We start from the raw sequence: 27,681 nt of genomic DNA, 5'->3' as shown, positions 1-27,681 counted from the left end.
ATGGTATCAGAGTCAGTAGGGATATGGAGATACTACTTACTCTTTTTGCATTTTCCCTTGGTCTCTTTCTTATTCAAAATGTATCTATCAAGAAAATGAGAAAACAAATTGTTAGAATTTATGAAATTATAATCCACAAATACCACCACAAAATCATCACTGTTGTCATTCAAGAGAGTAAAGGGTAAGATAGGATCATCTGTTAGGTATGTTTGACAAGTGCTTTTGCTAAAGCTCCACCTTGCTATATGGAGTTGACTACTTTTGGTTTTGTCTGCTTGGCTCTCATTTTTCTTTTTTCTGGAAACAGCATCCCAATTTTTCTTTGAGAAATCATCTTATTCTTTGCCTATGTAGTTGAGTGAGACTAAAAACCCACCACCTGTCCTGTACCTCCCGTCCTGGTGAGTGACTGATCTAACGAACCAGTGTGTTTTATCCCTGTTGGAGGTAGGAATGGACAGGTAACCTTATTACTACAGTGAGACTCAATCCCAGAGTTTTTCTGGAATTATTGGGAAGGAAAGGTTTTCTTTCTATCAGTGTTGCTAAGTTATAAGGTAAGCTGTTTTGCTACATAGGGAAAGCCTACATGAAAATGCAATCAACATAAAGGAAAGCAAATCAGAAGATGGAGAGAATTAGAGTCCAGATAACACTGTTTTATCACCTTGGTCAAGCCATACCTGTAGATGTTACTCCCCTAAGACTCTTCAGTTATGTTAACTAATAAGTTCCCTTTTTTATTAAGCTACATTGGACTGGAATTTTATCATTTAAAATCAATCAAAGTCCACAATTAAACAAAATATAAACTAGCGAGAGTGACATTATAGGAAAAACCATGATTCTGTTTTAATTTAAGAAAAGCATAAATTTTGACCCCTTAATTGCAATTACTTTAATTAATTAGATAAATTATTGACCATTTGTGCCACTGACTTCAGAGCACTGTGAGATGTCTGTGAGGAAGAGCCATTATTTGTCCTTTGCACATATTTAATTAAATGAAGCATTTACTACACCTAAGAATGTCTTATGGCCTAGCATCATAGACAAGCCACTTCACTACCATTCATGAGAAATCCCAGCACAAAGTACTACAAAACACTAAACCTAATAGATGGCAGCTTCTTGAAATATATAATATGAAACTCAAGCAAGGAGTACTTGAATTGGATTTAAGGTAGCCTACCCATGTGAGTGTTACAAATGAGGAAACAAGATGCCTTATTTTACCTTCAAATACTTCTGGTCAGCTAGCACAAAAGTTATGTCATGGAGAAGATGCTGTTTAAATAATGACTGTAATGGGCAAGGTACTGTGGTAAATCTTTGCATTGAGAGTATATTAGCCACAGGTTTGTTGTACTAGTAGTGTTAGGGCAATAAATATTTATACCCCTCAAAAGGAAGGATTATATTCAGTTTTCCTGCCAAAGAACTTTTCCTTCAGGGTTAAGAAGGACATTGTAACTGCATTCACTTAAAACTTATAAAATAAATTTTGGTGATCACATATGAGATTGGTGGCACAGAGCTAATAAGCTTGAACTTGTAGGGGAAAGATTCGCCTTCCCTCTTTTTTTAAAAAAAATTTTATTTATGTATTTATTTATGGCTGTGTTGGGTCTTCGTTTCTGTACGAGGGCTTTCTCCAGTTGTGGCAAGCGGGGGCCACTCTTCATCGCGGTGCGCGGGCCTCTCACTATCGCGGCCTGTCTTGTTGCGGAGCACAGGCTCCAGACGCGCAGGCTCAGTAGTTGTGGCTCATGGGCCTAGTTGCTCCGCGGCATGTGGGATCTTCCCAGACCAGGGCTCGAACCCGTGTGCCCTGCATTGGCAGGCAGATTCTCAACCACTGCGCCACCAGGGAAGCCCCACCTTCCCTCTTATAGAAATATAGAAAGACCCTATTTGAAAGGAATTCCTCCTTTTCTACCTCCTTCTCAAGTCGTGTGCAGCCATCTTGCCCACATACCTGCTGGTCTAGAGTAAATTCCTCCTTGGGCAGGAAATACACAGTTTCTCTGGCAAGTTAACAAGTCAACTTTGCCTTAGATGGGGCTCTTCTGAATTCTAATCAGAAGTTATTTTTGATGATCACAGGCATCCTTCTCAGGGTTTTTTTCCTTAGTTTCTAACTTTCAAATCCACCAAAATCAATGTGTGTTTGAGTGTGCCTGTGTGTGTGTGACGAACAAGTGGCTACTTTTAAATGTACAAGCGACGCTGTCATATCCCAGACTGGAGCCGTGATGAGCTTCTGGAAGGAAGGGAATGTCACAGCACTAGAGGTTAACTGCAGTGAAGGACAAAGGACATAGCTAGACAACTTGCCCAATGAATCAGCAAAAGAGTATGTGTTTACTTGGTCAAGGCCAGAGAGAAAATACTCTCTGATATGTTTTATTAGTCTCTGTGGTATTTAATAAAATGGGCTTGTGTTGTGGTGAAGGACATTGGGTTCTGTAGTCAGAGAGATTTGGTTTTAAACCCAAGCTTAGCAACTTACTAGTGGTAGGACCTCAGGTAACTTTCTGAACCTTTCTGAGCCTTGGTTTCCTTATTTGTAAAATGGGGAGGTAATAGCTGAGAGGTTTATATTCGATGATGTTGGTGAAGTGCTTAGTGCCCCAGGGGACACTCAATAGTTCACTGTTAGACTCTAATCTTACCCGAAAGTGGCGGGACAAGTGACCACTTGCTCAAGTGGTCACTATCTCTCTGTCTGCTAATTCAGCTCCTCAGTGACAGTTGAAGTGTGACATGAAAACCTTGGCACAGTTTTTACTGGACTCAGCACTAGGAATTTGGATCGTGACAGACATCTAAATTCTAACTTAGGATGAAATGACCGGCTCACTGTATTCTCCTCGCTTCTCTTACATTTTGAGAGTGAGCCCAACCCGAGGGTTTGGATTCACTTCCTGAATCTTGCCGTATCTCTACACCATAGACTTACACCTGGGTATTTCCAATCCCTTTGATAATAAAACTTGTGTCCATTTAGGGGACCAGACCTGCCATCAGTGGAATAGAAAGAATGACTCTGAGAGGTTTCATGTTCTCGCTCATTTACTCAGAAACCAAATTGGGAGGCCTGGAGGTTCCTTGGAACTGGACCTCTCCCCTCTGGCAGAACTGGATCCAAAACTTTTCAGAAAATTAATAAATGTGTTTTTTTGGTCGTTCAGTCTTGATTACCTGGTAAATCTAATAGTAGTACTGCCAAGAGAGACTATATACTACTTAAGATCTCTGTACTGATTTTCCCTTCTTTGTATGTGATCTAATTTTAATCTTCTGAGCCCAAGTTTTCACTTACGTATAATCCACAGCAGAAGGTCTTTCAAAAGCAATCTTAGGTTTGCTGACTTCAACATGGACAGTGGAGACTTTGCTCTGCCTTTATTCATCTAGTGAAATGCCATTTATTAAAGCCTTTTTAAAGGATTTCAGTTATCTTAGACCTTTCTAGTAGCTTGCATATTTACTAAGGATACGCTTTAAAACTCCACAGTAGGGAAAATTTCAAACACAGGCAAAAGTAGAAAATATAGTGTAATCACTTCTATGTACTCTGAGTCTGCATCACAGGTTCAACAATCATAAGTTAATGGCCAAGCTTGTCTCACCTATGTACCCACTCTCCTTTCATTGTCAGATTATGTTGAAATAAACCCTAGACAACACACAATTTTACTAATAAATATTGCATCTGGGCCTCTCTTTCTAAAAGATCTCTCTCTTATTTTTTTTTTTTTATAAATTTATTTATTTAATTTATTTTTGGCTGCGTTGGGTCTTCGTTGCTGCACATGGGCTTTCTCTAGTTGTGGCGAGCAGGGGCTACTCTTCGTTGTGGTGCATGGGCTTCTCATTGCGGTGGCTTCTCTTGTTGCGGAGCACAGGCTCTAGGCACGTGGGCTTCAATAGTTGTGGCTCACGGGCTCTAGAGCGCAGGCTCAGTAGTTGTGGCGCACGGGCTTAGTTGCTCCGTGGCATGTGGGATCTTCCCGGACCAGGGCTCGAACCCATGTCTCCTGCATTGGCAGGTGGATTCTTAACCACTGCACCACCAGGGAAGCCCTCTCTCTTATTTTTAATATATCCATAATACCATGATCACACCTAAAAAATAAACAATTGTTCCTTAGTATCATGATCAATCAGTTAGTGTTCAGATTCTACAAAACTCATCATACTTTTAACTGCATAAAACTGCAGCCTGTTTTCCTAGGTTGGTCTGCAGAGCTAATCATCAGTATCTGTGGCCAACACTGGATGGCCACTCTGTGCCTACCAAGAACTTTTGGCAACCAAGTTGATCCACTTTTACTCAGAACTCAGGGCATTCCTTGGGGGCTTTGTATGCCAAGGCCCAGGAGAGGTGCCTGCTCTGAGAAGCAGGGGAGGGGTGGGCCCTGAAGATCCACATACATTCATGAGACACTGAACCAGTGGTAGTGGTTAAGCATGGGAATCAGAGAAAGCTTTCTCTTCGCTCATTCGTGAGCTGGGTGATGCAGAGGTGTGGGCAGGGGCCCTCCTTACAGATGGAGAGACTGCACTGCTTACAGTTGCCTCCGCATAATCTCCCCCCACCCCCACACCATATCATTCAACCTAGCGGTGGGATGTGGAGGAGAAAGGCTGGAATCAGTATCTGTCCTTCCAGAATGGCCTTTCCAGTCAACCCCAGGGGGAAAAGCAAGGATAAAACCCTTCCAGTATGGAAGGGACATGTTCTCTCACTAGTACCTGCTCTCCATCCCTCTCCAGATGAGGCTGTGCCCTGAGAACAATGCTGACAGATGGGCGTATCCTACTGAGGTCCCTGCTCACGTCTGTCTATTGGGAATGATCCAGGAGGGCAGTACCAGAATCAGGGGGCTGGCGGTAGACCTGGAGCCTATGGTGTCTAATGTCTCTCTTGTTGATAGGTGCCTTCTGGGGGAGGGTGGCAGCTTCCTAGCAACCTTTGGTGGGAACTGCAGAGAAACAGGGCAGAGGGACAGTCAGTGACTCTACCACGGTGTCACCTCTAGACTGTATGCAGGAAGTGTTCAGAGCAGATCACCTGGGGATGTCTGGGCAGGGACAGAGCTTTGCCCCAGGAAGAGACGCGCACTGGTATTGGGTGTGTTGTTTTATTGTGCTTGGGAGTGGGGCTTTCCCTAGTCCCAGTATAACTGAGTTAATGTGGCTACACCACACGGTCACCAAGGAGCAGAAGGGCCTTGGCCCTCCTCTCCAGACTCCTTGCTCGGGATCCTCCATAACCCAGCCATGGGCAGCTTCTACCACTTCCTCAAAAGTCTATAGCTATCCTGACCTCTGGTCTTCATGCTTTGTTCTTTGTTTGGAACACTCATTCTTTTCCAAGTGCAATTCCGTCTCCTTCTTCAGGTCTCAGCTTGAAGACCTCTGGCTCTGGCAGGCCCCTTGTCACCCCAATAGGTGAGAGGCTGCTGCCACATGTTCCTTTACTGCCCTACATTTTCCCAAATTATACTTCATTTATGCTAGTGCTTGTTTATTTGCATGCTTTCCGTATTTGTTAACACCTTGAAAGGCAGGACCCACCCCTGTCTTGCTCACCCCTTTAATCCCGGTGCCTGCTACAGTGCCTGATACAAGTAGGTCCTTAATACATATTTATTGAATGAATGATTTCGGTTTATAAATATACTCAAGGGACAGGTTTGAGCCAACATTTTGAGCAGGCTTGAAAACATCAAAAGGGGACCTGACTAATTAGGGATGGGATCTTCACTGGATTACAAACCATTTTGCTGATGGCGAAGGGAGTAAGGGCAGAGAAGAGTAGAGGGTGGGCCATTTGCGTTCTCTGGTAACCTGCACTATTGACAGAGCTCATGCTCCATCATGAATGGTGGCTGCAACACAGAAAATAGGCCAAGCCACCTGTCACTGATGCTCCGGGGTGGCGGTGGGGCTGTGCTAGGTCCCTATGGGGCTGGAAGAGTCATCTGACATCTTAGAACCCACCACCTGGGAGCCTTACATGATGGCCACCTCCAGATGCTGCAGTGTAGACCCCGGCAGTGCGAAGAGGTTGCTCTAAGGGCTGCTAGGCTAGCCTCTCCTTTAAATCATTTTAACTCAGTGATGGTGCAGCCCCTGCTGGAAGAGCTGATGTACAGTAGAGCTCAGTCTGTGGCTAAGCCATTCTCCTTAAACAACAACAACAAGAGGTTTCTTTTTGTATTTTGTTCTGAAACCTGATTTCCTAAAACGTCTGTCCATGGGCCCTCGTTCTGGAGAAACACATAGGGACTTAATCCCCCCTAAGGTAACAGACCTTGAAATATTTAAAGAGAGCTATAAGTTGTGGCCATAATGCCTTTATCTGTAATGTAATTGAGACATCACCTTGAATCTAAGAGGAAAATAGGAATTAATTATTTTGAAGGAGAAATGGGGATTTTTTTCCCTAATTGTGTAGTGTTTATTACAGGGAATATATTTATAAAAAATCATCTAAAGTAGAACCCTGCTAAAAAGAACCCATTTGTCTATCACTTTTAACTTACTTTTCCATTCCCAAATACTGTTTCCATAGACTATCACCACATCTGGCAACTGGACATCATAAATGTACTTTAAAGAAAATCCCAATTTAAAAAGTTTGAATTGAAAACTTACGAAAACTTATGAAATGAAAACTTATGAAATGAAAACTTATGTCAGCACAAAAACCTGTAGGTGATTGCTAATAGCAGCTTTATTTGTAAACCTGGAAACAACAAAAATATCCCTCAATAGGTGAATGGTTAAACAAACTGTGGTTTATCTGTCATCCATACCATGGAGTGAATTACTGATACACAAACTTTGATGGATATCAAGGGCATTTTGCTAAGTGATAAAAAAAAAAAAAAAACCTCAAAAAAAAAAAGTCACCCAAATTCTTGGTTATTTTGCTGTAGAATAGAACCTTGGACTCTCTGCTCCATTAATTTATTAATTTGGTTAATATGATTATGATGATGGATTAAGTTTTGCTCTAGCTGAATTCTTCATTTTCAAATGTTGTCTCCTGAATTCATACACTGCCTTATTCACAGGTTATAAACAACCACCTCAGTTGCTTTGTTTAGTTCCTAAATCACTTCCCTATTTTTAGATCATTACCATATTTGAGAAGAACAGATAACCTTTGATTTCTTGTGCATGTGGCAGCCTGAGGTGCCAGCACTTTAGGTTAATGTAGCTAAATCTCAAGCATGGAATAAAAGTATGGGATTGGTTGTATGTGTGACATCTACTTCAATGGAATTTTGTTTGTTTGTTTTCTGAGAACAGATCCCATTTAATAACTTTAGCTCAAGTTAATGTAGCTCTGTTGGAAGCCCCTGTCCCTCTCAGTGAGTGGCTATATGGCGACATCCCCCCCTGCCCACTGGCCTGTGCCCTGTAACCCAAAGCCACCTGCAGTTGGTTGTGTTGGTGCCTGATCTCCTAAGAAGTCACGCTATGCCCTTACAAGTGCAGCCACTGAACCTCGTTCTATTTAATGCCATTCCAAGTCAGTTTGCCAGGAAAAATGATTGACTCATGGAAAAAGAACTTGTATTAAAAGTGGAGGAGGGTACAGTGAATTTATCCAAGAAGGTCCTAATACCTAAATCACTTCGAAATAGATATTTGTATCCCTGACACCGTGTGTTCTGTGCATTGAGAATGTAAAGGCCTGTGGGATTGACACATATCCTACCAGTGTATATTCTCAACTGAACATTTTCCTATCCTGAAATAGCAAAGTTATCCTTGGACAATAACTTCGTTTATTTCCCCTCAAGATACCTTTGGGATAGAACAATGGTTCTGAACCGCAGATTATTTTGTCTCAAGGGGACACTTGGCCATGTCTGGAGAAATTTTTGTGTGTCACAATTGGAGGCTCCTGGCATCTAGTGGGTAGAGGATGCTGTTAAACATCCTACCATGCACAGGACAACCTCCCACAACAAAGAATGACCTGGCCCTCGATGTCAGGAGTGCCAAATTGAGACACCTTGGGTTGGAGAATTTATTTCTAATTGATTTAAAATGTCTCCCAATTGACTTCAACTTTATTTATTGTTTTAGATCATTTTCTTGAGTCCAAGAATGACTAAAGTTAGTACAGAACCGCTGCTTAGCAAAATTCCCCACACCACATCCAAGATAAACTGGCATTACAAGGGTAACAAGTATAATACATATTACTAGTGTATTCCTAGGTGAGACTGTGTCTCCATGTCTTTTGTATCCTTAATGAGGAGAGACTGAAAAGGAATAAGGAATTACTTTTCCAGGGCTGCCATAACAAATTACCACCTAGTGGCTTAAAACAGCACACATTTATTATCTTACAGACTGTAGGTCAGAATTATGACATGGATCTCACTGGGCTAAAATCGAGGTGTTGGCAGACCTGTGTTCCTTCTCGAGGCTCTAGGGGAATATCTATTTCCTTGCTTCTGTCTTCTCTAGACTGCCCACTTTCCTTTGCTTGTGGCCCCCCTTCTCCACTGCAAAGCCAGTAATGTTGCATCTTTCTGACCAGTCTTCTGTAGTCATATCTATGTCTCATCACAGCCAGGAAATGTCCTCTACTTTTAAGGACCGTTGTGATGACATTGGGCCCACACATATAATCCAGGATAGTTTCCTCATCTCAAGGACCTCAACTTCATCACATCTTCAGAGTCCCTTCTACCATGTAAGGTAACATACGTATTCACAGGTTCCAGGGATTAGGATGTGGACATCTTTGGGAGGCATTATTCTGTCCAACACAGAATAATACTAACTTTGGCATCACCGAATTTCCATTGAGCTACTGATGTCCTACAAACTGGGGAGGGGCTAAAGCACATGGGCTTTGGGAAATATGCTATCAGTCGTCATAGAACTGTCCTGTGAACAGCTCAACTGCAACCTTGTAGTAGGAATGGGTTTGCCTCCGAAGGAAATGGACATTTCAACTGTCGATCATTCTGGAAAAAAGTCATTCCTAAATGAGCCTTAGAACAGGGTGAGGGAAACACTTTTCTCTCTCTCTCTGGGACTGGGTTCCCTTTGGCCTAGGCCGGGAGATGTGGAGGTACCTGGAGCACGAACAGCCAGTGGGCATAGGATAAACCCTTGGGGCTGAGTAAGTGGCCTGGGGTAGAGGACATGTTATAAACTTGCTTTATACGGGACCTAGAAGGGGCTGGGGACTGTGCAGTCCCCTTGAATTACTTTTAGAATAATTTTATTATCATTATTTTTTCAAAAGTAGCCTGTTTCTGCTTGGCTGTGAAAAGTGAAAGGGAAGGGCTTCTGCTATACTTGGGGATGGCTCTCCTGGGGTGAGAAGAAGCAGCTTACAGAATCTAGAATCGTATGACTGGTGACAGGAGGATTTGGAGAACACACAAGATACTGAGATATTCAGAAACCGGTAAAAGAGGAAAACCTATGCTGTAGGCAGAATGTTTATATCCCTTCCCCCTAAATTCATGTTGAAATCCTAACCCGCACAATGATAGTTTTAGGAGGTGGGGCCTTGGGAGGTGATTAGGTCACAGGAGCAGCGCCCTCATGAATGGGATTAGTGCCCTTATAATAGAAGCCCTAGAGAGCTTCTCGCCCCCTTGTACCATGTGAGGACACAGTGAAAAACTTTCCGTCTGTGAACCAGGAAGAGGGCTCTCACCAGATGCCAAATCAGTCACGTGCCTTGATTTTGGATTTACAGCCTCCAGACCTGTGAGAAATAAATTTCTGTTGTTTATATGCCACCCAGTCTATGGTATTCTGTTAGAACATCCTGAACTTGAATGGACTAAGACAACCTGGAAAAGAATGCATGTCAAAAGGATGAGGGGTTCCAACTGTTGTGATTTATGTATAAAAGGGAAATGTGACCTCCCAGGTGCTGAAGTCTGGGATATTTGGGCTATGTACCAAAATCTGCTTTATAGTAAATAGTACAAGTATGAGATTTGAATGCATTTTGGTAATAAACATGACATTTTACATTCACATAAAACTGTCTTAAATCACAAGATTTTACAATGTGATGCTGTGGAAATGACATTAAGTTTTTCCTTTGAAGGTATTGACTGGGGTGGGCCTTGTGGAAAGAACCTTGGGTGGCTCATGAGGAGACGGGCTTTTGTGTCTCCTGTTTTCCCTCTGCACATTGTACCTGAATGATCTCCTTACTCCTGCATTTATCCACTGTAACACATATGTGATTCTTGGTGTGATGAGTGTAGTTTGTTTATTTCCCCTTTGCACCCATGGTACCCAGCACCATGCCTGGAAAAATGACTTTTGCTAAATAACTATATCAGAGTCTCTATTCTCACTAATCAGCTGGCTGGCTTTGGTGAACTCACTTTATTTGAGCTTCAGTTTCCTTACTCAATATGAGTGTGGAAATTTTAATTCTAAGATAATTTCTGGCTCTCATATTTCACATTCTTTTCAATGTATAAAGTGTTGCTTCAACCCAGTGATTGTTTTTCCTACTCTCTTTTATTTGGTAAAGTAGGGAAGGCACCTAATTATCTTCCAGTAAAGTGTTGGATGTTTCAACTGACAGGTAACCAAGCTAAGAGTAGGATGACCCTTGATATATATGCATTTCATTCCTTTGATTCCACTCGGTTCCTGCTATGTCTATACAATATTAAGTGCATTGGAAATAAATTTCACCCTTGTCAGGCAGAAATCGAAGGAAGCAGTTTCTGGGCTTTACATCAGAAAAAGGTTTGAGCCAAATGAGGCATGGGATGGGCTCTGATCTTTTATCATTCCCTGCTGCCTTGCTTTCTCTTTAAGCTTCTTAGATTCATGTATCTGGTTCTAGAGATTCCATTCCCCTGGCTGGAACCCCCTTAGCTCTCCAGCTTTCCCCCTTATTCTCCAAAGGAAATGCTGAGGTTGTGTGCTAAAACATTTCTTAATTGCATTTTCCTCCAATACACACGTAGCTGTCTTTTGAGCTTTGGCATGCAAGTGATGACAGAAATATACCGGTTTACAAGTGCCAACACCCAAGGCCACCACAGGGATGTAGAATTCACCTGCCAGAGCATTTGACACTTGCGTCAGGAAAAGTCAACAGCTGAGAAAAGCCCTGTGAGAAATAGCTTTTCACGTACACAGGAAAGGCTGTCCAGAATTGTAAATCAGTTGGATGTCTATTTCTTCCAGCAAATTCTCCCAAGGGTGGAGGAGACGGGGAGTCTATTCAGCTCACTTGGTGGTTGTGTGGAAAATGATAGCATACCAGTGATGCAGGAGTCATTTTGCACCATGAGATGAAGGCCTTTGGTTCCTCATCCTTAGAAGTTTGGCTAAGACTGGGAGACCAATTGCTTCCAGGTGCAGAGGTTTGGGTGCAGTCCCCTCTTCATATTTAATAGTAGAGATTACAAGGTTTTTTTAGAGCCCGTCTAAAGAGACCAGCTATTTCATTTGGCCAATCATGACGATGGTATTCAGTTATCCTTCCCTTAGCTCTGCCACCTTGAAGCCTAATCTTGGAGAACTTTTCCTTTCATTCGTGATGGTGTGCAGATGCCTTTAGATGCTAACAGGAAGTAAGCCACCTGGTTTATGGTATTTTTGTTATAGCAGCCTGAACGAACTAAGACACTCTCTCTTGACTTCTAGGACATTACACTTTATAGATATTCATCCCACATCTTTGGTTGTGTCTTGGTGGTTCCTTGCCCTTCATCTGTCACTTAGAGGTCAGTTGCTCTGAAGCTGGCCAGACTTCCTATATTCCTCCTGGTCAGTCTCGCCCACTTTTACATTTTTTTCTAACATCTCTATGGTGATGATTCATAATTTTCTATCCAAGTTTGGACCATTCTTTTAACTTTCAGATCTGTGTTTCTACTGTCTCTAGTTGGTTTCATCACATACATTGCAATTATTTTATTCATACAGCAGATATTTGTTGAATACTGACAACACAACAACAAATAGCACAGCTTCTCTGCCCTTTCGTTGTTCATGGATTCTTGTGAGAGGCAGTTTTCTTGTCTGTCCTCTCTAGAATGTGAAAGCCTTAGAAATATAAATTGTCTTTGTTTTGCGTGTGTCCAGATTCTACCAGTAACTGGCACGCTGAGATGCTCAAAGTATGTTCACTGCATTAATTCATGAATCATAGACACATGAGGGCAAAAGGAATCTTACATTCAACCACTGTCCCAATTAGATTCCCAATTTGATTTCCCTCTAAAATATACCAATACCTGGTCACCCAGTTTCTGCAGGCACTGGGAATTGTTCTTTATCATTGGTGTTTACAGACTATGCCAAATGGCTTTTTTTCTTTCTTTTATAATGAGAAAGAAAGAATGAAATACTGAACCTAGAAAAGTCTGGGGAAAATCCTAGGATATGTGAACAGAGGTAGAAAGAAATGACCACTTTCAAGGAAGAAGTCATATAAGCAGGTTAGAAAAAGGGACTGAACTATTCACCTCCTATAGCACCCATTCAAAACAGAGGGTCAATAGCTACAGCTGTTTCAGTTTTGCCAATTTTGTCCTCCAGATTAGACACGTGCCTTCCATTTACTTTAATAGGAGACATATGTGTGCAGTTGATGGCGGTACTTATTGCTAAGGAAGCAAAGTACTGAGTTCCTGCCACCCACCCACATCTGCGGCTTTATAAGCCACAAGAAAATGAAAAACAAACACGCTGCTGGCATACTAGGAAACTGTGGAGGTTTGACAAAACCAACCAGGAAGAAAAAGAGAATTGGAGTGTGGAGACTGTGCTGGTGGGACGCTGGAGCATCACAAAAGGTCAGGTCTTAAATTCACAGCCCTTGGGTTACTTTGCTCCTCATCGCTGGGGTCTTTCTTTGGATGAAGTGTTATGGCGGATATTTCTGAGGCTCTCGGATCTGGGAATGAAACACAAAACTCGTGGGTAATAAAGATAGCTTTCAGTTCATTTTTTGAACAAATGCTTGTTTGAGTTCCCAGAAGTTGTTAGCTAGGACATGGCAACCCTTCCCATAGTACCAGGTTTCAGTGTTTTTTTTTTTTTAAGAAAAACCTCTTTTTGTAAGTACAGTCAAGGATATTCAGTGCAGCATTCTTTATGATGTCTCTAAATTGGGTAGAGGTCAGTGGTCAGCAATAGTGGCCTTGATAAATAAATGATAAAACCTTTATACAAGGAAATTTGTAGAAGTTAAAGAGGGTTAAGCTCATAGGCACTGGTATGAAACTCTTCCCAAGACATTGCTAACTGAAAAAAGAAAAGCTGCAGAAAAATATATGTGTGGACTTTTGTTCAATAGACCGAGGATTCTCTGAAAACACAATTCCCTTAAAAGCTTAGTAGGTTTGGGCTCTGTTTGCAGCCAGTCAATTTTAGTAAAAACAAAGCTAGTTATCTTGTCAAGTCAGTGCCCCTGAATTGAGATTAGAGTGAGTTCTGTCCATCTGACCAGAGATCAGCTTAATACTCTCCAGTTTGGCCTCTGTCTCAAGATAGGTCAAAGTCCCATCTTATCTTTCCCTTGTCCCTAACCCGAAGTCCAATGACTGGCTCTTTTCCTTGGGGTTGATTGTCTCCTTTTAAAATAGGAAGTTCACAGGTTTTAAGAAGCCTGAGGGAGAAGGCTGTTGATTCCTCTTGCGGTCTAATCTCCTGCTCCACGTTTATCTTCAATTCCAACGTTATCCTGGGGCTTAGTATCTCTAACCCTGCAAGTAAAATACAAACAGAATTTAAAGCTTCTCCAAATTACTTGTACGTAGAAAGGGTCTTTCTTAGCAAGGTTTTATTTTCCCTCTGTTTCCAGAAGGGCAAGTGTGCATAGGAGTTCTTTGTAAAGGAAATTTTTTTCTTGCTGGAGCTTAGTGAAGGCGGCGAGGAGTAACCGATACATCCCTACATTCTAGAGTTTTTCTGCAAAATTCCCCAATATTCCAGCCTTCTTAGACATGTTCTCTATATCCCCAGGTGCAACAGGTAAATCACCTTGTAACAAACATTTCCAACTTCTTAGCTTAGTTAGGCCAGAGGTCTCCTTATTGCCATCTAACCTATCACAGCTTGGCCAGTTCCCCATTATGGACTCTTATTTATAATACTATTCCCTATTTCCAAGCACTGGTTTCTGTATTGCATATAACTTTCAGTGTCAAGTGACAGAAACCTAACTCAATATACTTTAAAATAGTTTCTCTTTCATTTGTGAAACAGGGTAGTTTTTCTTGAAGCGCAGCCGGATTCCATCAAAAGCTTAGTAGGTTTGGGATTAACCTACTTGAGCAATGCTGTCACACCCAGGTGCACCTATTTTCCACCCCTGCGTTCTATGTCCTTGTTGTTGGTTTCATTCTCAGGCTTCTGTGCTCACTTAGGGCAATTAGAGATGTATCTCTAAGGCTGGTATCCTCAGAAGAAAGAGAAAGTCTTTGTCTAACAGCATAAGCAGTCTTGAAGTTGTCCCGTTGCGCCTAACTGGCCTGGTTGGCCTGTGCTCACCCTGAACAGACAGGTCACTGCGGATTATAGGTGATGGCCAGCTCTCGCACTCAGCCTTGGAGACAGGTTTGCTCAGCTACATTTGAAACACTTTCAAGAAAGGGGGTGATTTCCTGAGAAAACGTGCTTTTATTACTAGAATAAGAAATTATGGATGCTGGGTGTAAAACATAAAAGGTAACAATGACAGAAATATTATAGAGACAGAAAGCTATTTGTAGGAGGAAAGAGTGGATTTGAAGAAGGAGAGAGAAATGGAAAATCCTGAGTAGGCTGAGTTTTTGAAAGACAGGGTGTTTCTGAAAGAGCAGGGAGGAGATATTAGAGACATTTGCTATGCTGTGATGTGGGATTTGGGGAAGACGGTGTTTTTAAGCTTACTTTGCTATGTTTTATGCTGTATAATTTCTTCTCTCTCACTTTTCAAGAAATATAAGTAAAGACTTATACCCTTTGTCAAGGCCTTTTGGAGATATATTTGTGCTGGCTTATGGATACAATACTAGGCCAATTCTGGTCTAGAGGGCACCCAGATTTGTTTGGGTTACATAAGATACTTAGAAACAATTGCTAAATTTTTAGGGGAGTGACTAGACTCAGGATAATATTGAGTACAGAATTTCTACTTTCAAGCAACAGACAATTTTTCTAAGAGCTCTCCTTTTTCTAATAGTCTTCCATTTTTTCTTAACTGGTAAATTTCCTTTTAATAAGGATTTAGGGCCATTTGCAGTACTACCTGTAGCAACAGTTGAAGGTGAACAGTAAGGGTGGTCAGCCCTACAGTATGAGAAGGCATTCAAAAACATTGATTCTGAAACCAATAAGGATTAATTGTCTATGAAAATAACATAAAGCAGAAATTCACTTAGCTGCACATGAGAATCATGAGGGAGCTCTTAAAAATACCAATGCCATGTTCCCACTCCTAGTCATTTTTATATAACTGTTCTGGGGCAGGCTTGGCATCAGCATTTTTAAAAGCCCTTTAGGTGATTCAAATGTGCTGCTAGACTTGAACCATTGCTGCAGAGGTTAGGGCTTACTCAAGCTTGCCGATTAGTGCCATCGTCACATGAACTGCATTTGTTGAACGCATACCTTCTATCCAACACACTCGTGTTAGGCATTCCCATATCACAGTAACCTAAATAATGAGCTAACTGTAATGCTTCTCTCAGGAAGTAATGACAGTGTCAAGTAAGCTCTCTGGGTTGGCATGAGGAACCGGGAGTTGACCTGCAGAGTGACTGAACCCAACAAAGTACTTCATGACCACATTTCTATGTTGCACTTGTAATAGAGAGCAGAGCTGGCCCAGAGTTAAAGGCCAGTAAGTAAATATCAAAAACCTGCAGCAAAGGCCTCTGAGATCTATGGAGCCAATCAAATATTCAGGCCATGATCTGACAGCAAAGCTGTTTTGACTTTCTGTACCTGTAGAAAGGAGGACCAGGCCACTTAGTTCGTATTTAGCATATGTGGCAACTCTAACTCCCATGTAGGAGAGCTGCCACGGACTTAGGGAGAAATAGTTGATGAGTTAGAGCTCGGCTGTTTCACTTCCTTTCACCTCACCTGTCCCCCTGCCCTGCCCTGCCCTGCCCTGCCCTGCCCTGCCCTGCCCAGCCCCTGTTCTCTGCTTGCTGGCTACCACCCACCCCCGTTGCCTTCCCACTTCAGTTAGTGTCGTGGGAAGAGGGGGAGGGGGGTGATTGATCTCATTGGCAGATGCTGTGATTGTTATTCACAGGTAGCATCCTGTAAGTTAGATCTGGGAAGCAAATGCCTCCCTGATAGTTGCCTGCCTTTGTTGTCCTTCAATAAGTAAAAACACCTCCTGGTGTGGTGATTAAAAGGAGCCGCCCATGAAGATTTTACACGTGTTTTAAGACACAACATTTATATTGATGCTGTGTTGAAAGTGACCTTTTGATGCTGCTGTCTTCCAGTAAAATAGCATTTCGTCAGTCATTTGGTAGTTTTCTCTCTCAGAAAATAGCCATTTCTGAAAGTGAGGACAACTAGAATTTCCAAACTGAGGGGTTAGAAAGTGGTGTTTCACTTGTTTTGTAATGAAGAAGGTTTGACAGAGCTGAGCTTCTGCATTAGAAAAAGTGCTGCAGGAGGCCTTAGAATAAAGGGGAGAGGGGAAACTGGGAGAGTGAAATCACTGGCTTCCAGGGTTGCCAAAACCCTTCTAAAATACAACGGAGTCTTTTTAGGCAAATATACGATGCCTTTTAATCCTTTTTCTTGTTAAAGTTGAAGGAGATTGCATTCTTCATAAGATCTGTTTCAGGTTATCTATTATTGTGTAACAAACCACCCTCCAGTAGTGGTTTGTTAGAACAATCTCTTATTATCTCTGCTAGTGCTGAGTTGACTGGGCTCAGCTAGGGGGTTCCCACTTGGCATCTCTCATGGGATTGCAGTCCCTCTGTGGCTGGGTCTGGGTGGTCTCTAAGGCCTCCAGACTCACAGGTCTTCTGCCTGGGCCGAGGGCTCCCACAGCTGGGGCTCCTCGGGCATCTTTCTGTGGGTCTATGTGCCCTTTCCATGTGCTGTCTCCATCATGGTGGTTTTAAGGTAGCAGCACTTCTTACATGGTGACTCAAGGCTCCAAATACACTTGTCTCAAAAGAGATTGCCAGGCGGCTTCCTTCTTGGTGGCTCTCTTTCTCTTAGAGCACGTGCTTCTAGGGAGGCCAGCTGCCATATTGTGTGCAGTCCTTTGGAGAAGACCATGGGGTGAGTAACCGAGGGCTGTGGGCAACAGTCCCATGAGTGGCCTGGGAAGCAGATCCACCAGCCCAGCTAAGACTTCAGATGACTGCAGCCCCAACTGATACCTTGACTGCAGCCTCCTGAGAGACTCTGAGCCAGATGCCCCCAGCTAAGCCTCCCTCAGATTCCTGACACTGTGAGATAATACATTTTTGTTGTTTTAAGATACTACATTTGGGTTAACTTGTTATGCAGCAATAGATAACATATACAACCTCTTTTCTGCTCTTTCGTAATCTTCCATCTGCCAAGTAGGCACTCAGTTGCTGTGGAATGAATAAATGAATGAGGAATGAATAAATACATGATTTTTGGCTCTAAAGGTAGTCCATTGTTTCTCATAGCACACACTTGCTTTTGTTATGGAAACTTTATAGATCTATATCGGTTGTCTCCACTTCCTACAGAGCTGAAAATTGCCAAAGGCCATTACTTAATCTCCATCCAATAAGTCAGTGATATATACACATAAGCACACATACATGAACACGCACAGCCTATGTGTGTATGTATATATACATACATGTATATATGCATAGACACATACATACATACACTGGGCTGCCATATATTTTTCATGTCAGAAAGGCTTCCCTTTTCTAATAAAATAAATTAGATGATGTGTTGGTCTGCCACATCCAGAAATTATTTAAGTCCTAGCATAAGTATGGTATAAACCTATACAAACTTTTCTTTTTTTCTGACAAGTTATATTCTTGGCTATTTTGCTGTTCATAGCGTTTATTTCTGCCTATTTACTTCTCACCTCTTTAAGTCAATTTAATTGGTATCTGGGAGTTATAAAAATATTTTAAAGTAGACTGATTTTTACTACCCAACCATTGGGTTATGATTTGAATTCTCCCTTAGAGGAGATACATATATATAAAACATCTGAAAGTAATTTTTATGCCAGTTGGCTCTGTTAAAGGTATTTGTTTTGGATCTGTAGTGCCCAAATTATACTTTCTATTCTTTATGTAGAAATATGCTAATAATTCAGTGAAACCTAAGTCAAACCGGAAAAAGTGGCTTGCTCGGGATTTCTTTTTGGTAACAAGAGGTAAAAAGATGAGTGAAGACATTCTAGGTAATGTTTCTAGACCCTTCTCAGCCCGGACTGTCCTTGTGGGGGCCCCTTTTCCCCTAGCTCTGTCAGCGTTCACCCCTGGCCACTCTTGCTCCCTCACTTGTTCCTCTCGGCAGAAGCGTGACTTAGCTGATGTGACTCTGGGTGAGGAGCTGAGCACACATGACTCAGTCCCTTTCTCTTTCTCGGCTCAGGAGAGCCTAACAGCTGGTCTGCTCTTGGGCATGTGGCAAGGTTGGCCTGTGCTGTCTGTGACTCGATGGGTGCAGCAAGTGCTGTGGGTGCCCCATTTCTCTCCTCCCAGCCTTCACCTCTACAGGCAGAAGGTTGCTTATTACCAATGCCTGCGCTTTCTTAGTGTGTGTTCCTGGCCACACGAACGTGCTTGGCCCATGCACAGGACAAGCTGGAAGTGCCCTAGAGTTGATGCCCTTAGAGGCAGCTCTCCAACAAGGATGGAGTGGGAGTTGATGAATAAAGAGCTAGTTTCAGAGACACTGGGGTGAGACAACTCTCAGAGGTGTGTTCTCTGCTTTCCCCCAGAGTTCCCCAGCTGGATTGGGAACAGGCTGCCCACGGTGGGAACTGACTTTATTTATTTATTTATTTTTTGATACTTAAAAATATATATATTTATTGGCATACAGTTGCTTTACAATGTTGTGTTAGTTTCTGCTGTACAGCGAAGTGATTCAGTTATACACTCGTATATCGGTAGCTGACTTTAGGACGTGCTCTTTGCTGGCTTTCTTCCCTTCCCTGTCTCATTCCCTCACTCTTCTGCTTGGATTAACTCCCAGGTATACTACTTGGGGTCAGATCTTTGCCTTGGGTCCGGCTTCTGGGTAAATAAGTTCAGGGTGCATTATTAGGGACCGCTGCTGCTTCCCACCTGAGTCACGTTCTCCAACAGCTCATGTAAAGCTGACATCGGTAGTCTCATTTGCCCAACTTCTGTTTATCTCGCTTAGTTCAGAACTCAGGAGGGTAAATGGTTTCTATTATTAAGGCTCCTTCTCAAATCCCCATAATTTGTACTTTTCCACTTCTCCTAGTTTCTTCACATTAAAATTTAAAAATATAAAATTAAGCCTTATAAGCAAACATTAAGTGAATTTGGCTCACAACCCACTCTGTTCCTGCCAAAGACATGGATTAAAAAAAATGTGTATTTTGATATATGATAAATATATAACTTCTATTTTGTTTACAACGATATAGTCTCATGACAAGTTTAATATCTTTAGCTAGATTTTGACAAAAATTTCTTTAGTTGCAGTATTGAATGTTTTAATTTTTTTTCTGCTGGATAACTGTATTTGTCTCTTTATTCTACCTTTATATGGTGATTTTCTATGGAAACTGAAAACATTTTTAAGAGCATATGGCTCTTTATTTTTATTTTCTCTTAGAGCTGAGTCAGAAAAAGTTACAAGTGGGGAACTTGATGCTGAGAAGTTAACCCAATGTGCAAACTTGGGTTAATTGTTTAGCCTCCATCTCCTCATCTGTAAAATGGGCATGGAATTATTTTACCCACAACACAGGATTGATGTTCATATCAAATGCGAGTGAAAATGTTGTCTTATAAGCATAAAGTGGTATAAAAATATTGGTTTTTATTTCTTCTTTGTTTTTGAGGCAAAGAGGGGTAGCTAATTCTCAAGAATATGGCTAATTTGAAAGTCCATGCGAGGCCCCCACAAGAACCCATTGACCTTGAAGTAGAAAAATATGAAACTTTCTGGGAGGTGCCAATCTGTTCTAAGCATGGTAATTTTCAGGTCCCATTAAGGTGAGGCGGAGCTGATAATTTTCACTTGATTCTTTGTGGCAGAGGCAATTCCCTAAATAGGCAGAACCTTCTCTAAAATTGCCAGTAAGAATCTGAGCGAGGTTATTTGCGTGGGGAGAGTGGAAAAGCCAGGTAAAATTCCCTGGAATTAATCAAAAGCTGTGATCCTCTAACAGCTGCCCATTTCACGTGATGCTTGTGCTGATCTCAGGTGGGAATGCATCTGATGGCCAAGTTTATTAAAATAATTTTGCTATTTGCTGTGTATCTGATCAATAGGAAGCACTGTTTCTTCCTCTCCCAATGTGGCATTGGTTAACTAAGATACACATTCTCTGGAATCATGAGAAAAATTGGGAGTTCATTTATTATGGTGTTCATTAACAAACTTTTTTGATAATTTTTGTGAGTTTCTGTATTTGATATTCCCTTTATTATCATTACTTTTCAGTATTACTATTAAAACATGTCCAGAATGTTATCTCCTAGTGTAAATTTAGGCAAGTTATTTTTTTAAAACACCCAAAGTTGATTTTATTTTCTAGCTTTCACTGACACCTGGTGGCTTCTCCTGCTATGTGGGAAGGAAAGCCGTGCTAGGTTGTACTTTGGCTGGACAGCAAGCAGCCAGGTGACTTCTGTATAATGTGTTTGGATTTCAGAGAATCTTTAATTTCTCAGTCAAACTGTATATCCTCTCTAGAGCCCCCTGCCATGACCATCTACCTTCCGTATCATGTTTCCAGTGATGGATTTCCTTTGTTTGCTGAGGATTTTCATTATTAGAATTTTTATTTTTGCTGAGGTTAAATTTACTTCCTACTTTATATGGCTATTGATCTTCTCTCCTCCCATATTTCTTCTGGATTTTTTTCTTTAATAGAATCTTGCTCTTGTTATTTGGGAGAGAAATAGAGATCAGATGACCCATAAGATGTATTGGATATTCTAGACTGTATTGGATCTGCCTTTTCAACTGCAGAATTTGTGTGTGTGTGTTTAGGGAGAGGAGGAGTTAGAACTGAAGAGTTCAGTGTTCACTCTCTCTTTTCCTTTGCGCTGGGGTCATAAAGAAACTATCCTGGAAAGTGAAACTGAGCTGGTTTAGAAATGGCCAATTTTAAGCCTGTTGGCATTCTAGGATACCAAATAATTACCTGTCCTCTAAGTACTAATAGATATAAAATTGATTCAGGGAAAACAAATTATTTTTAAATCAAGAACTAATAATTCCAAAGCCGAGGGCTCCTTGGTTGGAAATTAAGGCAAAATTCCTACTACCTCCATCTAAATCTAGACCTTGAACTGGCCTTGGAGAGAGTTGGGTCTGCAAAGCAGACAGTGAATTGACTCTATGAGCTTTGTGGAGGATCTTGGGCTGCCTTACAGCCCGGAGAGCAGGGAGAAGAGAAAGATTTCCATGTTGGTCCACTTGGGATGCACCAAGACTCTGATAGCCTTGGAATAGTGATGTTTCACACTGATGCAGTCCAAAATGAACACTCAGACATGGTTCACACGTGCCCCACAATAATTTTTTTCTGCATACAAAGTTCACAATTATTACTGCCTCTGTTTAAATTCCATTCCAGCAGTATGGAATGGTTGACCCATAGGGTAGAAATAGTAGAAATAACAGACAAGAAACTGTATGCCTAATGACTCACTTAGATGCATCAGAAATTGGTGTTAGTTTGGTCTCCCTTTAAAAACTTTCATGGTCAAGCAGAATCTTCAGAGTTGGTTTTTGGACACATACCCCCAGGTTGCTGGCCTCCTGAATAAAGCAAACTTTTTGTTCCTATGGGGGAAAAAAATGGGTGTTAGCTTGCAAAGTGCAGGGGCTGGGGAGATTAATGAAAATTTAGTCACTAATTATGTAATAGAATTCCTGTACGTAAATAGAATTGACCTAATAGGCACTAAAAAAGTGCTATTTGGAAATTCAAGGCGAATATGTATCCTATGGAAGCACACTTACTACTAAACTTAGTGTGACATCACAAACTTCCCATGTTCTCAGTACTATGCTAGATATTTGCTGTGGGAGTTTCTCAGTCAATTTCCTCTTTAAAGGGTATATTAGTGTTCTCCAGAAAAGCACAATCAATAGGATCTATATCCATATCGACAGATATATATGAGGAGGTTTGTTATAGGAATTGACTCATGATCACAGAGGCTAAATCCCACAATCTGCCATCTGCAAGCTGGAGACCGAGGAAAGCCAGTGGTATAATTCAGTCCAAGTCTAACGGCCTGAGAACTAGGGGAGCCCGATGGCGTAACTACCAGTCTGAGCCTAAGGCCTGAGAACCTGGAGGGGTAGGGGTGCTGGTGTAAGCCCAGGAGTTCAAAGACCCAAGAACCAGGAACTCTGATGTCTGAAGACAGGAGAAAATGGATGTCCCAGCTCCAAGACAGAGGGGGTGGGAGAGAGAGGGAGAGAGATGTTTTACCAGCTATCTGGGCATCCCTTAGCCCAGTCAAGGAACCATCCACCAATGGCCTCAAAATCCCTGACACTTAACGTATAATTATTTTTTTCTCTTTTCATGAGAAACAAATAGGATTAACAAACTGTGCTCATTGTTTATTATTCTTAAACAAGTCACTATAAAATACATTCTACATATCACACAAGCTGAGAAAGCATGTGGATCTCGTAAACATTTCTGAGATAAAGTTGTCCACAATTCTGCATGTTGTTTAGTGATTCTATAACAGGTTAGAAAGAGATTTGCCCCTTTATGACTCAAAAGAAGTAAAAGAGTTGTGATTCGATAGCACAGTTTGAGGCCCACATTGCACCAGAAGGACGTAACACCCCCTCACCTTTTGCAGCCATCACTTGGTAAAGGCCATGAGGTTTGACTGTGGATTTGTACACATACCCTAGGAATCCTGGATCACTCAGGTGGGGAGACACACACCCTGCTCAGAGCAGGGGCACAGCTGGTGTTTCCTGGGTGCTGCTTGGCACCACATTTTGTCAGACAAAAAGGGACAGTAAAGCTTTCTTGGCTGGTCTAATTGTCCTAAGCTTCCATCTCATTGTGATTAAAACAATGCAAAGTCAAGTCCTGCCTAGAATGGGGAGGTGTCACTAATTTCATAAAGCTCCGAAGATCTTTGGCAAAAAAATTTGACAGGTACTAAAACAGTGCTGGAGAGACATTCTTGGCAAATGCCTTGTTCCTATGACAGCCCAATGTCTGTCTTTCTGTTGAGCTGATATAATACCATGAAGGCAGAAACCGTGTCTAACCCATCCTAGAATCCTCAGCAACTGACACATCAGAAGACACACAACTAATGAAATAAATGGGCAAAAGTTAGGGTTCTTTGGGGGAACAGTGGGAGATGAGTCTAGAAGGTTAGAGTGACTATGGGCAATTCATGAAGGGTCTTGAATGAACCCTGGTGAATGTGTGGTTGATTTTAAAAATAAAAAAAAATATTTTTTAGTTGAACATTTGAATCTGAAGCTATAATACCTTAAAATCCAGGAAAGGCACATAATTGGAGAGCTATGATCACGAGGCCTCTGTGTGAGATTTATGAACTCAACTGTCTCAGATAGGATAGTGTTTAACTCATCTCAAAGAGTGAAGAGTTAAGAATGGATTTTACCAAGTCTCTCAATGTCAGGTGTTCATGGGAGCTTTTGGCCAGGGCTGGATCATAGAGAATTCCTGTCTGCATTCTTGGAGTGCCCAAAGTGCCAACTGTCTGTGGTTTTGATTAAAGATAGATCTATATGCCTTACATGCCAGACTTGCAGGCTGCGGAGTTGACTTCCTGCCATGAAATGTTAGCAGCCCTGGCTTTTGGGCTTAGGCACAGGGATCATCCCACAGCTGGGAGGAAGCTTCAGGGCTGCCTGGGAGCAGGGGAAATATTTTTGTTAAAATAGCCTAGGCCTTCAGTCCACTAATTGTTGAGGGAGGCATTCGTATCCTTTTGTAAAAAGCAACCTAAGAGACCTATTAAAACCTTGTTAGGGATGGCCACCAGTCTGGCTACTCTTGGCTTACAGTTTAAGAAGGAGATTGGAAAAATTATATACCAGGAAAGGACTTTAGCACCCTGGCTTCTGGGGACAGAGAGGGAGACAATTTAATCAAGTCTATTTAATGAAACTGTCAATAAAAGAGAATTTCTGATAGATGTTTAGATGTCATATCAGGCCTCCATTTAAAAGAGTGTTACAGTAACTTTAGAACTTCTTCAGATCGATTTACCAGGTTGCTTAAAACTCCTCAGTGGTTGTTTATTGATTCTAGAGTAATGTCCAAACTCTTTTATATGACGTTCAAAGCTCTTCAAAATTTGGTTCCAAAGTTTCTTTTTGGTGTCTTCATGCAACTCCTCCCATCTGCTTGTTCCCCATCCTGCAGACACTTGATAGAATTTCATACCTGTCTAGCTACTTCTACCAGGTTCTCTAAAATAACCTGCATTTTTTTATTGTGGTAAAATATATACAACATAAAACTTACTGTTTTAACCAATTTAAAGTATAAAATTCAGTGCATTAAGTACATTCATAATATTGTGCAACTGTTGTTACTATCTAGTTCTAGAACTTTTTTATCTCTGCGAAAAGAAACCCGTACCCATTAAGTGGTCACTTCCATGTTCCCCCACCCCGCCGCCCCACCCTTGGCATCTGCTGACCTGCTTTCTGTCTTTATGGATTTACCTATTCTGGATATTTTATACAAATGGAATCATAGAATAAGTGGTCTTAGGTGTCTGGTCTCTTTCACTTTGCATAATTTTTTCAAGATTTATCCATGTTGTAGCAAGTATTGATACTTCATTCCTTTTTATAGCTAAATAATATCCCATTGTATGGATTTCTCTCATTTTGTTTATCCATTCATCCATTGTGGACATTACTTCCACCTTTTGGCTATTGTGAATAGATCTGCTGTGAACATTTGCATGCAAATTTTCTTTTGTATATATACACACACCTACGTGCACACCTAGGAGTGAAATTGCTGAGTCATGTAGTAGTTCAAGGTTTAACTTATTGAGAAGCCACCAAACTGTTTTCCACAGTGGTTGTACCATTTTACATTTCGACCAGCAATGTATGAGGGTTCCAGTTTCTCTACATCCTCACCAACAGTTATTTTCCATTTTTTATTATGGCCATCCTAGCAGGTGTGAAGTGGTATCTCGTTGTTGTTGTTGTTTTTTTTATTTTTGGCTGCATTGGGTCTTCATTGCTGCACACGGACCCTCTAGTTGTGGTAAGCAGGGGCTACTTTTCATTGCTGTGCGCAGGCTTCTCATTGCCGTGGCTTCTCCTGTAGCAGATCATGGGCTCTAGGAGCACAGACTTCAGCAGTTGTGGCACACGGGCTCAGTAGTTGTGGCACATGGGCTCAGTAGTCGTGGCTCGCGGGCTCTAGAGCGCAGGCTCAGTAGTTGTGGCGCACGGGCTTAGTTGCTCTGTGGCATGTGGGATCTTCCCAGACCAGGGCTCAAACCCGTGTCCCCTGCATTGGCAGACGGATTCTTAACCACTGTGCCACCAGGGAAGTCCCTATCTCATTGTTTTGATTTGCATTTCCCTAATGACTAATGATATTGAGCATCTTTTCATGTGCTTGTTGGCTGTTTGTATATCTTCTTTGGAGGAAGGTCTATTCAAGTCCTTTGACCATTTAAAATTGTCTTTTTGTTGTTGTAAGATTTCTTTCTATATTCTAAATACTAGACCTTATCAGATATATAGTTTGCAAATATTTTCCCCCATTCTGTGCATTGACTTTTTACTTTCTTAATGTGTCTTTTGATGTATAAGTTTTCAATTTTGTTGAAAACCAATTTATGTATTTTTTCTTTCATTGCTTACGCTTTGGGTGTTTTATTTTAGAAATCATTAATAAATCCTACGTCATGAAGATTTTCCACTATATTTTCTTCTAATAGTTTTTAATTCTTATTTGGGTCTTTGGTCCATTTGAGTTGATTTTGTATTTGTATAGTTTGTAAGGTAAGGATCCAACTTATTCTTTTGAATGTGGATAATCAGTTTTCTCAGCACCATTTGTTGAAGAGACAACCCCGCAGTTTTGACATTTCCTTGGAATGCTCTCAATTCTTTTTATTTAAGTGAAACATGGTTTTCCCTGATGATACTGCTTTTCTGGCTACCCTCTCAAACCGAGGGCTTTTTTCCTACCTTCCCTCATTGATCCTGGAAAGGTCATTACACGTTAAGCTTCCATTTATCTGCTTCTTCCTTACTGCTCCCCACAAACCCTTGTTAATGCCTTTCTTTGGACTCCCAACGTTATTCACTTAATGCCACCTTCTCCCCAACTTCGTTGCTGTTATCTACTTATTCCATCTTATTTGATGACTTCAACACTTAGTTGTAGACAAAGACTTCTCTCAATCACTCTTGTCATCTTTGTAGACTCCAAACATTGTATTGATGACTGGCCTCTTCATTCCTTAACTGTCACAATGCCAGGATCTTGATCTTCCTTTTTCACAGCCATTATTAGTGAGGCCATGATTTAGACATCGTAACCCTTGGAAACAGCTTCCTTTATGTGGTAAAATTCTGAACTCCTTCTTCTCAGCATATCCTCACTTATGTTTCTTGTTGTTGTTTCTTGTTGAACTTGATATTAGCTTCTGACATTATTTATGACCTTTCTGCCACCCCTGATTCTTCTAAAACAACACAGATATAAACATTAATTTTAATGCAATTTCAATCTTTTAGAAAAGTTGTAAAAATAGTATACACTCTCTACTTCATATTCAGATTCACCACTTATTTACATTCTAGCTCTCTTGCTTTAACATTCCTTTTCTCTTTATGAATCATTTAAAAAAGTTGCAAATCACCCTTTATCCCTAAATATTTGAGAGTGCATTTCCTAGAACAAGAAATTCACTTACGTAAGTACAATAAAATGATCCAAATCAGTATATTTACTGTTGAATGTTATTTCTCATCTAATTTATATTCTATATTCAAAGTCAATTTTCCAATATTGTCTTTTTTTTTTTTCTTTCCAGCCCAGTATTACGCATTACTTTGTTTCCCTATATCTTCAGTATCCTTTAACCTGAAACAGTTCCTCATTTTTGTCTTTCTAGACCTTGATATTTTTTAAGAGGAGAGGCAAAATAATTTCTAGTATGTCCCTTAATTTGGGTTTATCTCAGGTTTCCTTATGATTAGATCAGCAAGCATTTTCAGCAGGAATACTACAAATGTTATGTCCTCACTGCATCATACCAAGAAGCATATAATGGAGCATTGTCTTATTATTGGTGACATTAACTTTGATTACTTTGTTAAGGTAATGTCCACCACCTCTCTCCACTGTACAGTTACTGTATTTCACTTTGCTATTAATCTACAGACAGTTATTTGGAGATTAATATCCTGTTCCTTCTCAAACACTCAACCACTAGTTTTATCATCCACTGA

The 27,681-nt window shown here is 41.1% G+C and overlaps 1 protein-coding gene across 1 annotated transcript in view; it reads left to right on the top strand.

The window, feature by feature from the left end:
• The first annotated feature begins 8,514 nt into the window (after positions 1–8,514).
• The window catches only part of LOC309615148 (uncharacterized protein), a 259,975-nt gene continuing 240,808 nt past the window's right edge, over positions 8,515–27,681 (top strand). The window contains exon 1 of the mRNA XM_082364516.1: positions 8,515–12,839. Within this exon, the coding sequence (XP_082220642.1) occupies positions 12,717–12,839 (123 nt within the window). The 5' untranslated portion in view covers positions 8,515–12,716. The remainder of the gene's footprint in view (positions 12,840–27,681) is intronic.

This window comes from Balaenoptera borealis (genome assembly GCF_965194805.1).
Source record: "Balaenoptera borealis genome assembly, chromosome: 17".
Taxonomy (NCBI): Eukaryota; Metazoa; Chordata; class Mammalia; order Artiodactyla; family Balaenopteridae; genus Balaenoptera; species Balaenoptera borealis.
This window is presented reverse-complemented; position numbering and strand designations above follow the sequence as displayed.